The sequence below is a fragment of the Neoarius graeffei genome, chromosome 18 (assembly GCF_027579695.1).
Source record: "Neoarius graeffei isolate fNeoGra1 chromosome 18, fNeoGra1.pri, whole genome shotgun sequence".
NCBI lineage: Eukaryota > Metazoa > Chordata > Actinopteri > Siluriformes > Ariidae > Neoarius > Neoarius graeffei.
The window spans coordinates 18,973,989-18,987,777 of NC_083586.1; the positions used below are offsets into that span (position 1 = coordinate 18,973,989).

General features: G+C 43.7%; 1 protein-coding gene across 4 annotated transcripts in view; it reads left to right on the plus strand.

The window, feature by feature from the left end:
- Positions 1–13,789, plus strand: part of pard3ba (par-3 family cell polarity regulator beta a) — a 251,789-nt gene that overhangs the window by 109,010 nt on the left and 128,990 nt on the right. For 3 of the 4 annotated variants that reach the window (XM_060898493.1, XM_060898496.1, XM_060898495.1), the window contains exons 6-7: positions 2,397–2,483; positions 10,094–10,219. In XM_060898493.1, the coding sequence (XP_060754476.1) occupies positions 2,397–2,483; positions 10,094–10,219 (213 nt within the window). The remainder of the gene's footprint in view (positions 1–2,396; positions 2,484–10,093; positions 10,220–13,789) is intronic. The other variant, XM_060898494.1, reaches the window with a different exon arrangement.

The window sequence follows — 13,789 nt, forward strand, 5'->3', positions numbered from 1 at the left end:
AAACCGCTGCAGTAAAGGCCTGGCAGAGCATTAAAAAGGAGGAAACACAGCGTCTGGTGATGTCCATGAGTTCAAGACTTCAGGCAGTCATTGCCAACAAAGAGTTTTCAACCAAGTATTAGAAATGAACATTTTATTTGCAATTATTTAATTTGTCCCATTACTTCTGAGCCCCTGAAATGAAGGGATTGTGTTTAAAAAATGCTTTAGTTCCTCACATTTTTATGCAATCATTTTGTTCAACCCACTGAATTAAAGCTGAAAGTCTGAACTTCAACTGCATCTGAATTGTTTTGTTCAAAATCCATTGTGGTAATGTACAGAACCAAAATTAGAAAAATGTTGCCTCTGTCCAAATATTTATGGACCTAACTGTACGTAGCCTAGGCAAATGAAACCGAACAGGCTTCATGTTGAACGGTATAAGATTCATTCCTCAAAATCTGAACAAGAAATTCAAAAGGACATGGATTCCGCGAACGATTTCACAAACTTTCAATGTGTGCGCCACCTGAGACACGGCAACTTGTAGGTTCCTCAGGACACGCCAAACCGTCGTCGGACTAATCTGGGTCTCCAGGCTCGCTCTTCTTATGGACTGCTTGGGCTTTCGCAAGAGTTTTTCGCGAACCCACTCGACCGACGCCATCTTGTTCGAGCGTACTCGAACACCCAAAACGCTTTTTCTTTTCCAGTGAACGGCATTTCTCCACCTAAAAAGGTAAAAACAAAAAAAAGTATAAAATTTTTGACCTGTTTCCACGCAGGCTGTTAAAATTTGAGGTTAATTGAATGAGAATGGGCAAAGTTATTAGATTCTTAAATAATATCAAATTTTTCGAAACAGCACGTGCGGTTTTTCAAAAGCACACAAACGAATCTGATGAAGTTGCCAAACGGGAAGTGATCATGTTTCTCAGCAATGAATCCATGTGACGTATTCAGATGTTTTGTCTACGTTGACCTCTAGGGGGTGCTATAATTCACAAACGAGTACAGCCGCTTCTCACTTTTGATGACCTACTAATTTCTGATGATATCCTGGCAGGCATCAGGTGTAATCGAGGTTTGATTTTTCCAAACAGGAAGTCGTCATTTTAAACTCTGTAATTCTCACAACATTGATTTGCGAAGGTCATGAAGAAGGAAACGCGTCGAGCCAATCATAGTACGTACGTCTCCTTGGGAACAAGCTCGGGATTGCTTTAACTGCCGGCTTAAAGGGGAACTGAAGTTTTTAAACTTGCTTTTATTTCCGTGTTCTTCAATTACGTTTTCGGTTTTATTAACCTTGTATCGTGACCCGTATTGGCATCTTACGGTTTTTAGCCGTGTCGGACGTAGCTCGTTTGGTCGACGGCAGGTGTCGCTTATCCGCGCGATCTTCATCAGACTTGTGCGAGACTTCAAACGTGAAGAGTCAGCGGCGCCATTTTTGAAAACGGTTTACACAGCGGCCAGATCGCCACATCGTTCCAATTTAGATTCATTTCGAGATTTGCCAGCTTCATCAGCGATGGAGATTATTCCTACGACTTCCAACCCACGTGGAGTAGAGAAGAGTCGGACAGATGACCAGATAAGGATGAGTCCGTCACGCTGGGATTTATGTCATGACTGTCGCACAATTAAACCGTGTTAAATCAGGCAGCTGCTGGGTTTTCAAAATAATAAATACTGAGCGCGTTTCCCCATTTCGGATAGTGAGCGCGACAAAATGGCGTCCGCACTATATAGTGAGTAGGGAGCGATTTCGGACACGCGGAAAACTTCCGGCTTGATTACGTCAGCATTCAAAGGAGGGCGCGCGCGTCTTTTGACGACGTAGGCAGATGTTGGTGACTTGGATTTCCGCTGTACGTTTTACTTCCGTCCTTCGATGTCTGTCTCGCACAGGTCTCACCGAATCTGGTTTACGGCCATCGCTTTGACATATGGACTGATATATATTACATCGCATATTTCAAACACTCCTAACTCGCTATAGCAGTGACAAAATAGCGATCAGAAATGCATTCCGATATTTAATAAACTGAAATAGAATTTTGATGATTAAAAAAAATTTGCCTTCAGTCCTTTAACAGTCAGAGCCATCAGCCTCTGTGGTTCAGGAGCGTGGACAAAAAATGCTTGGCCCCCTTAATCACTGTTTGGAGCTCGAGTGTTTTTATTCTAAAACAAAAAAAAAATTAACATATTTTTCTTTCCATCCATCCATCCATCCATCCATCCATCCATCCATCCATCCATCCATCCATCCATCCATCCATCCATCCATCCATCCATCCATCCATCCATCCATCCATCCATCCATCCATCCATCCATCCATCCATCCATCCATCCATCCATCCATCCATCCATCCATCCATCCATCCATCCATCCATCCATCCACAGCAAGCTCACCAGACTGGTGGAAGTTTCTGGAGATGTGGGACCTCTTGGAATTAAAGTTGTACCTTATCTTTCTTCATTGAGTGGACGGTAAGTGCACACACACACACACACACACACACACACACACACAGAGGAGGGAAATGTCTTATGTGAAAGAAACACATAGAGATGTGAAAATGGGATGGTCAGAAACCCAAGTGCGTGTTGTGGACATATACGCTGACTGGATGTGACAGGAAGTGACCCTTGGGTGGAAGATGTCTCACTTCCTGCTGTAGCTGCTGTGGGTGAATTCCCTCCTGATTTCGTTCAAGGAATGCTGTTGTCCTCCTCTTGACTCCATTCATCTTCATTCTTTCACTTTTTTTACACCCATTTTTCTCTCTTTGAGGAAAACATGTTTTGTGACCTGCTGATCTCTTGGAGTTTGGTGCGTGCGGACAAAAGTATTGGCGCCCTCCATTAACAAAGGGCCAAAAAAAGAATAGTTCATATGAGACACATTAATTCAAACCTCAGACCAAAATAATACAAGAAATTTATTTTTTTCGCGGCCCAGTTTCCATCAAATCCTGCGCTCTGATTGGCTGGCGAGCAGGTCCGGATCCTACGATACGGACCCCGGTTACGGACCTCTGGCGACTCGCTCGTTCACACCACCACCAAACATGGTAGCAATTTTTTGTCAACCTTTATTTTAGCATTTCTCAGGAGAATATCATTAATTTTACAGCATGGATAGCGATAACGACAGCGAAAGCGAGTTTTACTACCCTGAGGAAGAAGAAATAAAAGAAAACATTTCAGGAGAAAGCTAAAAACCTGTAACTGTTGCTAACGCCGAGCAAAAACATGGCTGAATCCTGAATGACTCCTATTTGTATAAATAGGGGACTACATAGGCGGCAAAATTTAGTTTTTTTCCTGCCATGGAAGTGCACTTGTATACCGAGGAGGAAGCCATTTGCATTACAGCCGTGAATGAGGATTCAAAATGGCGGCTCGGCTCGGTTTTCCCTTTCAGTAGGGCCTCTGATTTTCCGCGATCATGGAAAATGGACGGAAATCGCGGAAATTGGGGTCAGAAACGGAATCTCCGGAGCCCCTCTGGTCACATGGGTGGAAAAAAAAAAATTCCGTGGCCACGAGTTAATAATGCGTGGGAACGAGATCCTATTCCGTGGCCACGACTTGCTTAATGCGTGGGAACGAGATGATTATTGGGTGGCCACGAATTAATAACGCGTGGCTACGAGATGATTCAAGTTCCAGCCTGATGGGATGATGTCCAGTTTTTGAGCGGCCGTCAATTGTGCAATAACTACAGGATTTATCCTGTATGATGAAATCTATAACTTCCCCGAGGTCAGCATATTGTCTACGTTTGAGCCCGTGCTTTTTGAGCAGCCGAATTAAGTGTCTCTTGCTCAGAATTACTCCATGTCTAACTGCAAGTGATTTAAGGATATCATTATAATTCATTCCTAGATTAAAATAAAATGAAATCAGATCAAACTTGTCCATATTTGCGGCTGAAGCTACTGATGCCAGAAAGTCAACAGTCTCAGTGATGAAATGACGAACACTTCTCGTGGCCACGCGTTATTAATTCGTGGCCACCTAATAATCATCTCGCTCCCACGCATTAAACAAGTCGTGGCCATGGAATAGGATCTCGTTATTAACGCATGGCCACGGAATATTTTCAAGCACAAAGGAACTCCTAATGCTGTATTATAATGGTGATCTTGAAGGCAGATTTTGAACAGTCAGATTTGCATTAGTAGTTTGCACCAAGGCTTTTCAGTTTAACATTATATAATAGCAACTGATTATTTTCATGATTTAATGGTTTATGTTCTTAAATAAGAAGTTATGTTCCGAAGAATGATTTTCTATATAAAGAGTTTGAAGACTTGTGCATTTATTAAATGAATAATTTACAGACAAACTGTAAATTAAACTAATAATAGAGTTAACTGTTAAATAATTTGAATCATTTAAAGTACAGTGGGGCAAAAAAGTATTTAGTCAGCCACCAATTGTGCAAGTTCTCCCACTTAAAAAGATGAGAGAGGCCTGTAATTTTCATCATAGGTACACTTCAACTATGAGAGACAGAATGGGGGGGAAAGAATCCAGGAAATCACATTGTAGGATTTTTAATGAATTAATTGGTAAATTCCTGGGTAAAATAAGTATTTGGTCACCTACAAACAAGCAAGATTTCTGGCTCTCACAGACCTGTAACTTCTTCTTTAAGAGGCTCCTCTGGCCTCCACTCGTTATCTGTATTAATGGCACCTGTTTGAACTCGTTATCAGTATAAAATACACCTGTCCACAACCTCAAACAATCACACTCCAAACTCCACTATGGCCAAGACCAAAGAGCTGTCAAAGGACACCAGAAACAAAATTGTAGACCTGCACCAGGCTGGGAAGACTGAATCTGCAATAGTTAAGCAGCTTGGTGTGAAGAAATCAACTGTGGGAGCAATTATTAGAAAATGGAAGACATACAAGGCCACTGATAATCTCCCTCGATCTGGGGCTCCACGCAAGATCTCACCCCGTGGGGTCAAAATGATCACAAGAACGGTGAGCAAAAATCCCAGAACCACACGGGGGGACCTAGTGAATGACCTGCAGAGAGCTGGGACCAAAGTAACAAAGGCTACCATCAGTAACACACTATGCCGCCAGGGACTCAAATCCTGCAGTGCCAGACGTGTCCCCCTGCTTAAGCCAGTACATGTCCAGGCCCGTCTGAAGTTTGCTAGAGAGCGTTTGGATGATCCAGAAGAGGATTGGGAGAATGTCATATGGTCAGATGAAACCAAAATAGAACTTTTTGGTAAAAACTCAACTTGTCGTGTTTGGAGGAGAAAGAATGCTGAGTTGCATCCAAAGAACACCATACCTACTGTGACGCATGGGGGTGGAAACATCATGCTTTGGGGCTGTTTTTCTGCAAAGGGACCAGGACGACTGATCTGTGTAAAGGAAAGAATGAATGGGGCCATGTATCATGAGATTTTGAGTGAAAACCTCCTTCCATCAGCAAGGGCATTGAAGATGAAACGTGGCTGGGTCTTTCAGCATGACAATGATCCCAAACACACCGCCCGGGCAACGAAGGAGTGGCTTCGTAAGAAGCATTTCAAGGTCCTGGAGTGGCCTAGCCAGTCTCCAGATCTCAACCCCATAGAAAATCTTTGGAGGGAGTTGAAAGTCCGTGTTGCCCAGCGACAGCCCCAAAACATCACTGCTCTAGAGGAGATCTGCATGGAGGAATGGGCCAAAATACCAGCAACAGTGTGTGAAAACCTTGTGAAGACTTACAGAAAACGTTTGACCTCTGTCATTGCCGACAAAGGGTATATAACAAAGTATTGAGATGAACTTTTGTTATTGACCAAATACTTATTTTCCACCATAATTTGCAAATAAATTCTTTAAAAATCAGACAATGTGATTTTCTGGATTTTTTTTTCTTCTCATTTTGTCTCTCATAGTTGAAGTGTACCTATGATGAAAATTACAGGCCTCTCATCTTTTTAAGTGGGAGAACTTGCACAATTGGTGACTGACTAAATACTTTTTTGCCCCACTGTATATATTAAATGGACACTGTCACACATTTTGTTAGACCTGTCGTTGCACTGAAAACATTGTAAGCATAACAACGAATAAAAGTTTGAAAAACATGGATAAAATGATGATAACTGAGATTGTTTTATTTAAATGTACATGTATAAAGATTAAGGATAACCATAAAAGTATTGATATACAATATAAAGTTTTAAAGAAAATGGCAGGAGCCAGTCAGCAATCAAGTTAACAGCACTAATTAACTCCAGTCTTAAATAAATGAAAGAAACGCATTTTCAGTGAAGTGAAATTTAGTGTTGATTCTAAGGTGCATTAAGATATTAGACTGTGTACAGAAAGTTTAAAGCTTTATATGAAGTTGTACTCCAGCAGGCCAGTGAAGCAGGATGCACAAGGACAACAAACATGCAGATGCCTCCCAACACCAGTTACCTGAAACATAAAATTTCATGCATTTATTACATGTACTTAAGAATTCTGATTCTGAATTATGTATTTTATATGTTGAAAATCTAAAAATGCTGATTTAGTTGTCATTTGAGCATATAACTGAAACAAATTGTCTGAAACGGAATTAGCCATTCTCTGAAATGGAATTTAATGTTTTTTGAAACGGAAAATAGGAGGCTCTATTTCAGGTGCTCTCGTTTTCTGTTAGAATTTGGTAAAGAAAAAAATAAATATATTATTTACCAGCTTAAGGTCGGTCCGTATGGTGAAATACTGTGACCTCGGCCCAGAGGGCCTCACTCAGTACTTTCAAGACCTTGGTCACGGTATTTCACGATACGGACCTCCTAGCTGATAAATAACACACACACACACACACACACACATATATATATATATATATATATATATATATATATATATATATATATATATATGAGTGATTCCACACTTATGGGTACTGAAATGGGGACATGAACTTATTCACCTAAAACCATTTCTTTTTTTACCATCAGGTCACAAAACATGTAATCTTTAATGAATGATATGTTAAAAGATAACTTTAATTTTCTGAGATGTAATAAAAACATATTTATATGCCAAAGTCAAGCCTATGAGTTCCAAAATGATGTCTGTTCCATTACTTCTGTTACGATTGTCCATCTCGCGTCTGTTACAAATTAATTACAATCTAGCTATATACCATGTTAATCTTATTGAAAGAATGTGTATGTTTATTCTACTACACATGTTTATTAATTATATTTGCTAAAACATCACCTTCCTATGTTTCAAAAAGTAATTCTGCATTGTTAAAATTGAGAATATATATGTCCACAACACTTCTGTTACGTTCTGACTTTGGCATATAAATATGTTTTTATTACATCTCAGAAAATTTAAGTTATCTTTTAACATATCATTCATTAAAGATTACATGTTTTGTGACCTGATGGTAAAAAAAAGAAATGGTTTTAGGTGAATTTTTAAAAATAAGTTCATGTCCCCATTTCAGTACCCATAAGTGTGGAATCACTCATTTTATATATATATATATATATATATATATATATATATATATATATATATATATATATATATATATATACACACACACACACACACACACACACACACACACACACACACACACACACTCTAGTGCATCTCAAAAAATTAGAATACCATGAAAAAGTTCCTTTTTTTCATAATTTAATTCAAAAAGGTAAACTTTCATGTATTCTATATTCATTACATTTAAAGTGAAATATTTAAAGCCTTTTTTGTTTTAATTTTGATGATTATGGCTTATAGCTCATGAAAATCAGAAATCCAATATCTCAAATTATTAGAATATTCCCGAAGATCAATCAAAAAAAGGATTTACAATACAGAAATGTCCAACTTCTGAAAAGTATATTCATTTATACACTCAATACTTGGTTGGGGCTCCTTTACCATGAATTACTGTATCAATGCGGTGTGGCATGGAGGTGATCAGTCTGTGGCACTGCTGAGGTGTTATTGAAGCCCAGGTTGCTTTGATAGTGGCCTTCAGCGTATCTGTATTTTTGGGTCGGGTGTTTCTCATCTTCCTCTTGACAATACCCCATAGATTCTCTATGGGGTTCAGGTCAGGCAAGTTGGCTGGCCAATCAAACACAGTAATATCATGGTCAGCAAATCATTTGGTGGTAGTTTTGGCACTGTGGGTAGGTGCCAAGTCCTGCTGGAAAAGGAAATCAGCATCTCCAAAATGCTCGTCAGCAGATGGAAGCATGAAGTGCTCTAAAATCTCCTGGTAGATGGCTGTGTTGACTTTGGACTTGATAAAATACAGTGGACCAACACCAGCAGATGACATGGCACCCCAAATCATCATAGACTGTGGAAACTTCACACTGGGCTTCAAACACCTTGGATTCTGTGCCTCTCCACTCTTCCTCCAGACTCTAGAACCGTGATTTCCAAATTAAATGCAAAATGTACTTTCATCTGAAAAGAGGACTTTGGACCACTGAGCAACAGTCCATTTCTTTCTCTCCTTAGCCCAGATAAGACACTTCTGACATTGTCTCTGGCTCAGGAGTAGCTTGATATTAGGAATGCGAAAGTTGTATCCCCTTTCTTGAAGATGTCTGTTCGTGATGGGTCTTGATACACTGACACCAGCCTCAGTCCACTCCTTGTGAAGCTCTCCCGAGTTCTTGAATCAACTTTTCTTGACAATCCTCTCAAGACTGCGGCCATCCCTGTTGCTTGTGCACCTTTTCCAGCCACCCTTTTCAGCAATGACCTTTTGTGGCTTACCCTCCTTGTGGAGGGCATCAGTGATCATCTTCTGGACAACAGTCAAGTCAGCAGTCTTCCCCATGATTGTGGTTGTGTGTACTGAACTAGACCGAGATATATATACACTGTGTTCATACTGTTTTACTCAAACTCGAAATGAAATATTCTAATATTTTAAGGTTTATTTTTTTGTACTGTATGCCATACTGATTAAAATAGAAAAATGCTTGAAACATTTTAGTTTGTGTAATGAGTCTATAATATATAACATTTTCACTTTCTTAAATAACTGATGGAAAATATTGAACTTTTTCACAATATTCTAATTTTTTGAGATGCACTAGTGTGTGTATGTGTGTGTGTGTGTATATGTGTATATATATATATATATATATATATATATATATATATATTTATCTTTGATTTATGTTCTGACACAATAATTTTCTCATTAATTTTTATACCAAAATGAATGGCACCCCAAGGAATATTTGAAGTCTTTATTATTTGAAAAAGTACTTTATTTCGCACACAAACCTGGTTGTGTCTGCCAGGAGGTTCCTGGTTTTTAAACAAGCTTTTAACATGATGAAGAATCAAATATACTTCTAAATGAGCACAAATATTAAAAAAAAAAAAACAACAACACCCCCCTCTCCCCCCACAAAATAGATGTTTCGCATCTTAATGACTATCCTGGTCTCTGGATGTGAATCATACTGGAAACCTGTAGTCTGCATCTACGCGCACAAATCTGAGACTATAAGCGAGTTTAATTATTAACTCTATTATATCCTGAATAGTGGAGCGGACCAAGGTCCCTGTACAAGCTCTTGTCTTCATGTCGGGCATCACAGTAGAGAGAGAAGGGGATTGAGAGAGTCGTGAGGGTGCCAGTAATTTAGAATACGGTGCTTTGTAGAAAAGCGAACCGAAGCGTTCCTGTTACCACCCACATTGATTCCCTTTTACATTACAGCAGTTTGCCAAAGATTATTAATTGCCAGTGGTTTATTAAAACATCCATTTATAGTTACGTTTGATGATGTGGATAAAGATTATACATTTTCCTTTTATTAAATAACCCATTTTTAAAAAAAAGTTGTTGTTGTTATTATTATTATTATTATTATTATTAGTGTTAGCTGTACAACCCCCTTGAATGAACCGTTGCTATAGAAGCCATAGATAATATCTTTGCATAAAATTCTGACCAGTCAGAATAGAGAATTCGACAGAAATATCTTCTTTCTGCTTGACTTTAATTTGTGTTTTAGGGGGGAAAAAACCCTTTATGTGATCTTGGGGATGGACATTCATATTGTGTGTGTGTGTGTTTAGGGTGTTGGGCCTTCATGTTAAAGGCATCGAGGAGAACAGTCGCACAAAGAGAGAGGGCATCTTCGAGGAGGACGAGTGCATCGTACAGATCAACGATACCGAGCTCATAGACAAGTCCTTCGCTCAGTAAGAACTTGCATCGTCCTTATCACTCCATCATCGCACTGTTCTTTTGGGGAGCTCTCGCTCTGCTGTCTTTTGTGGCTTGTCTCCATCTTTTGATGTACGCTTTCTCAGAGCCTCAGTTTCTCACTTCATGTCTCGCTCTTCTTCGTCTTGTGGATTAGTGCTGCTAACTCATCATATCAGAGCTGCAGAGAGTGACTGAGAACGGAATGAAGGGGGGTGGATGGGGAGAGAGAGAGGGAGAGAGAGATGGGGATTGGAAGAGAGAAGGGGATTGAGAGAGTGAAATGTGGGGATTGAGAGAGGGAGAGAGATGGTATTGGGAGAGAAACATGGGGATTGGGAGGAGAGAGATGAGAGAGAGAGAGAGAGAGAGAGAGATGGGGGATTTGGAAATGGGTAGAGAGATGGGGACTGGGGAGAGAGAGATGGGTGGGAGATGCACACATGGATTGGGGGTGAGAGATGGGTAGAGAGCGAGACATGGGCATTGGGGAGTGAGAGAGATGGGTGAAAGAGAGAGAGAGACAGATTGGGAGAGACACGGATTGGGGAGAGAGAGAAACGGGGATTGGGGAGAGAGAGATGGGTAAAGAGAGAGACACGGGGATTGGGGGAGAGAGAGATGGGTAAAGAGAGACACGGGGATTGGGGAGAGAGACGGGGATTGGGAGAGAGACGGGGATTGAGGGGGAGAGAAAGGGACACGGATTGGGGGAGAGAAAGGGACAAGGATTGGGGGAGAGAGACGGGGATTGGGGGAGAGAAAGGGACAAGGATTGGGGGAGAGAGACGGGGATTGGGGGAGAGAAAGGGACATGGATTGGGGGAGAGAGACGGGGATTGGGGGAGAGAGACGGGGATTGGGGGAGAGAGACGGGGATTGGGGGAGAGAGACGGGGATTGGGGGAGAGAAAGGGACACGGATTGGGGAAGAGAGACGGGGATTGGGGGAGAGAGACGGGGATTGGGGGAGAGAGACGGGGATTGGGGGAGAGAAAGGGACACGGATTGGGGAAGAGAGACGGGGATTGGGGAGAGAGACGGGGATTGGGGGAGAGAAAGGGACACGGATTGGGGGAGAGAGACGGGGATTGGGAGAGAGAGAGAGAGAGACGGGGATTGGGGGAGAGAGAGAGATGGGGATTGGGGAGAGAGAGAGACACGGGGATTGGGGGAGAGAGATGGGGGAGAGAGAGACTTGCAAGGTTTGGGGGAGAGAGATGGGGAGAGAGAGACTTGCAAGGTTTGGGGGAGAGAGAGAGAGAGACACGGGGATTGGGAAGAGGTAGAGAGAGAGAGACATGGGGATTGGGGAGAGGTAGAGAGAGACATGGGGATTGGGAGAGAGAGAGGGAGACATGGGGATTGGGAGAGAGAGAGGGAGACCTGGGGATTGGGGGAGAGAGATGGGTAGAGAGAGACATGGGGATTGGGGAGAGGTAGAGAGAGACATGGGGATTGGGAGAGAGAGAGGGAGACATGGGGATTGGGAGAGAGAGAGGGAGACCTGGGGATTGGGGGAGAGAGATGGGTAGAGAGAGACATGGGGATTGGGGGAGAGAGATGGATAGAGAGAGACATGGGGATTGGGGGAGAGAGATGGGTAGAGAGAGACCTGGGGATTGGGGGAGAGAGATGGATAGAGAGAGACATGGGGATTGGGGGAGAGAGATGTGTAGAGGGAGACATGGGGATTGGGGGAGAGAGATGGGTAGAGGGAGATGTAGGGATTGGGGGAGAGAGATGGGTAGAGGGAGACATGGGGATTGGGGGAGAGAGATGGGTCGAGAGAGACATGGGGATTGGGGGAGAGAGGTGGGTAGAGAGAGACATGGGGATTGGGGGAGAGAGAGGGATAGAGAGAGAGATGGGAGGGAGAGAGAGAGAGACATGGGGATTGGGGAGAGACATGGGGAGAGAGAGACTTGCAAGGTTTGAGGGAGAGAGAGAGACACGGGGATTTGGGAGACAGATGGGTAAACACAGACATGGGGCTTGAGGGAGAGAGAGGGAGACATGGGGATTGGGGAGAGACATGGGGCGAGAGAGACTTGCAAGGTTTGAGGGAGAGAGATGGGTAGAGGGAGACATGGGGATTGGGGGAGAGAGGTAGAGAGAGACATACGGGGATTGGGGAGAGAGAGAGGGAGACATGGGGATTGGGGAGAGGTAGAGAGAGACATGGGGATTGGGGAGACAGATGGGTAAAGACAGACACGGGGATTGGGAGAGAGAGAGGGAGACCTGGGGATTGGGGGAGAGAGATGGGTAGAGAGAGACCTGGGGATTGGGGGAGAGAGATGGGTAGAGAGAGACATGGGGATTGGGGGAGAGAGATGGGTAGAGAGAGACCTGGGGATTGGGGGAGAGAGATGGGTAGAGAGAGACCTGGGGATTGGGGGAGAGAGATGGGTAGAGAGAGACATGGGGATTGGGGGAGAGAGATGGGTAGAGAGAGACATGGGGATTGGGGGAGAGAGATGGGTAGAGGGAGACATAGGGATTGGGGGAGAGAGATGGGTAGAGGGAGACATGGGGATTGGGGGAGAGAGATGGGTTGAGAGAGACATGGGGATTGGGGGAGAGAGGTGGGTAGAGAGAGACATGGGGATTGGGGGAGAGAGGTAGAGAGAGAGAGAGACATGGGGATTGGGGGAGAGAGGTGGGTAGAGAGAGACATGGGGATTGGGGGAGAGAGGTATATAGAGAGAGATGGGAGAGAGAGAGAGAGAGAGAGAGAGACATGGGGATTGGGGAGAGACATGGGGAGAGAGGGACTTGCAAGGTTTGAGGGAGAGAGAGAGAGACACGGGGATTGGGGAGACAGATGGGTAAACACAGACATGGGGCTTGCGGGAGAGAGAGGGAGACATGGGGATTGGGGAGAGACATGGGGAGAGAGAGACTTGCAAGGTTTGAGGGAGAGAGAGAGAGAGACACGGGGATTGGGGAGACAGATGGGTAAACACAGACATGGGGCTTGGGGGAGAGAGAGGGAGACATGGGGATTGGGGAGAGACATGGGGAGAGAGAGACTTGCAAGGTTTGAGGGAGAGAGATGGGTAGAGGGAGACATGGGGATTGGGGAGAGATGGTAGAGAGAGACGTGGGGATTGGGGGAGAGAGGGGGAGACATGGGGATTGGGGGAGAGAGGGGGAGACATGGGGATTGGGGGAGAGAGGGGGAGACATGGGGATTGGGGGAGAGAGGGGGAGACATGGGGATTGGGGAGAGAGAGAGACATGTGGGGATTGGGGGAGAGAGATGGGTAGAGACAGGCATGCGGGGATTGGGGGAGAGAGATGGGTAGAGAGAGACGTGGGGATTGAGGGAGAGAGATGGGTAAAGAGAGACAGGTGGGGATTGGGGAGAGAGATGGGTAAAGAGAGACATGCGGGGATTGGGGGAGAGAGAGGGATGTAGAGAGAGATGGGGGAGAGAGAGGGATGTAGAGAGAGATGGGAGAGAGAGGGAGACATGGGGATTGGGGGAGAGAGATGGGTAGAGAGAGACATATGGGGATTGGGGAGAGAAAGAGACATGGGGATTGGGGGAGAGAGGGATGT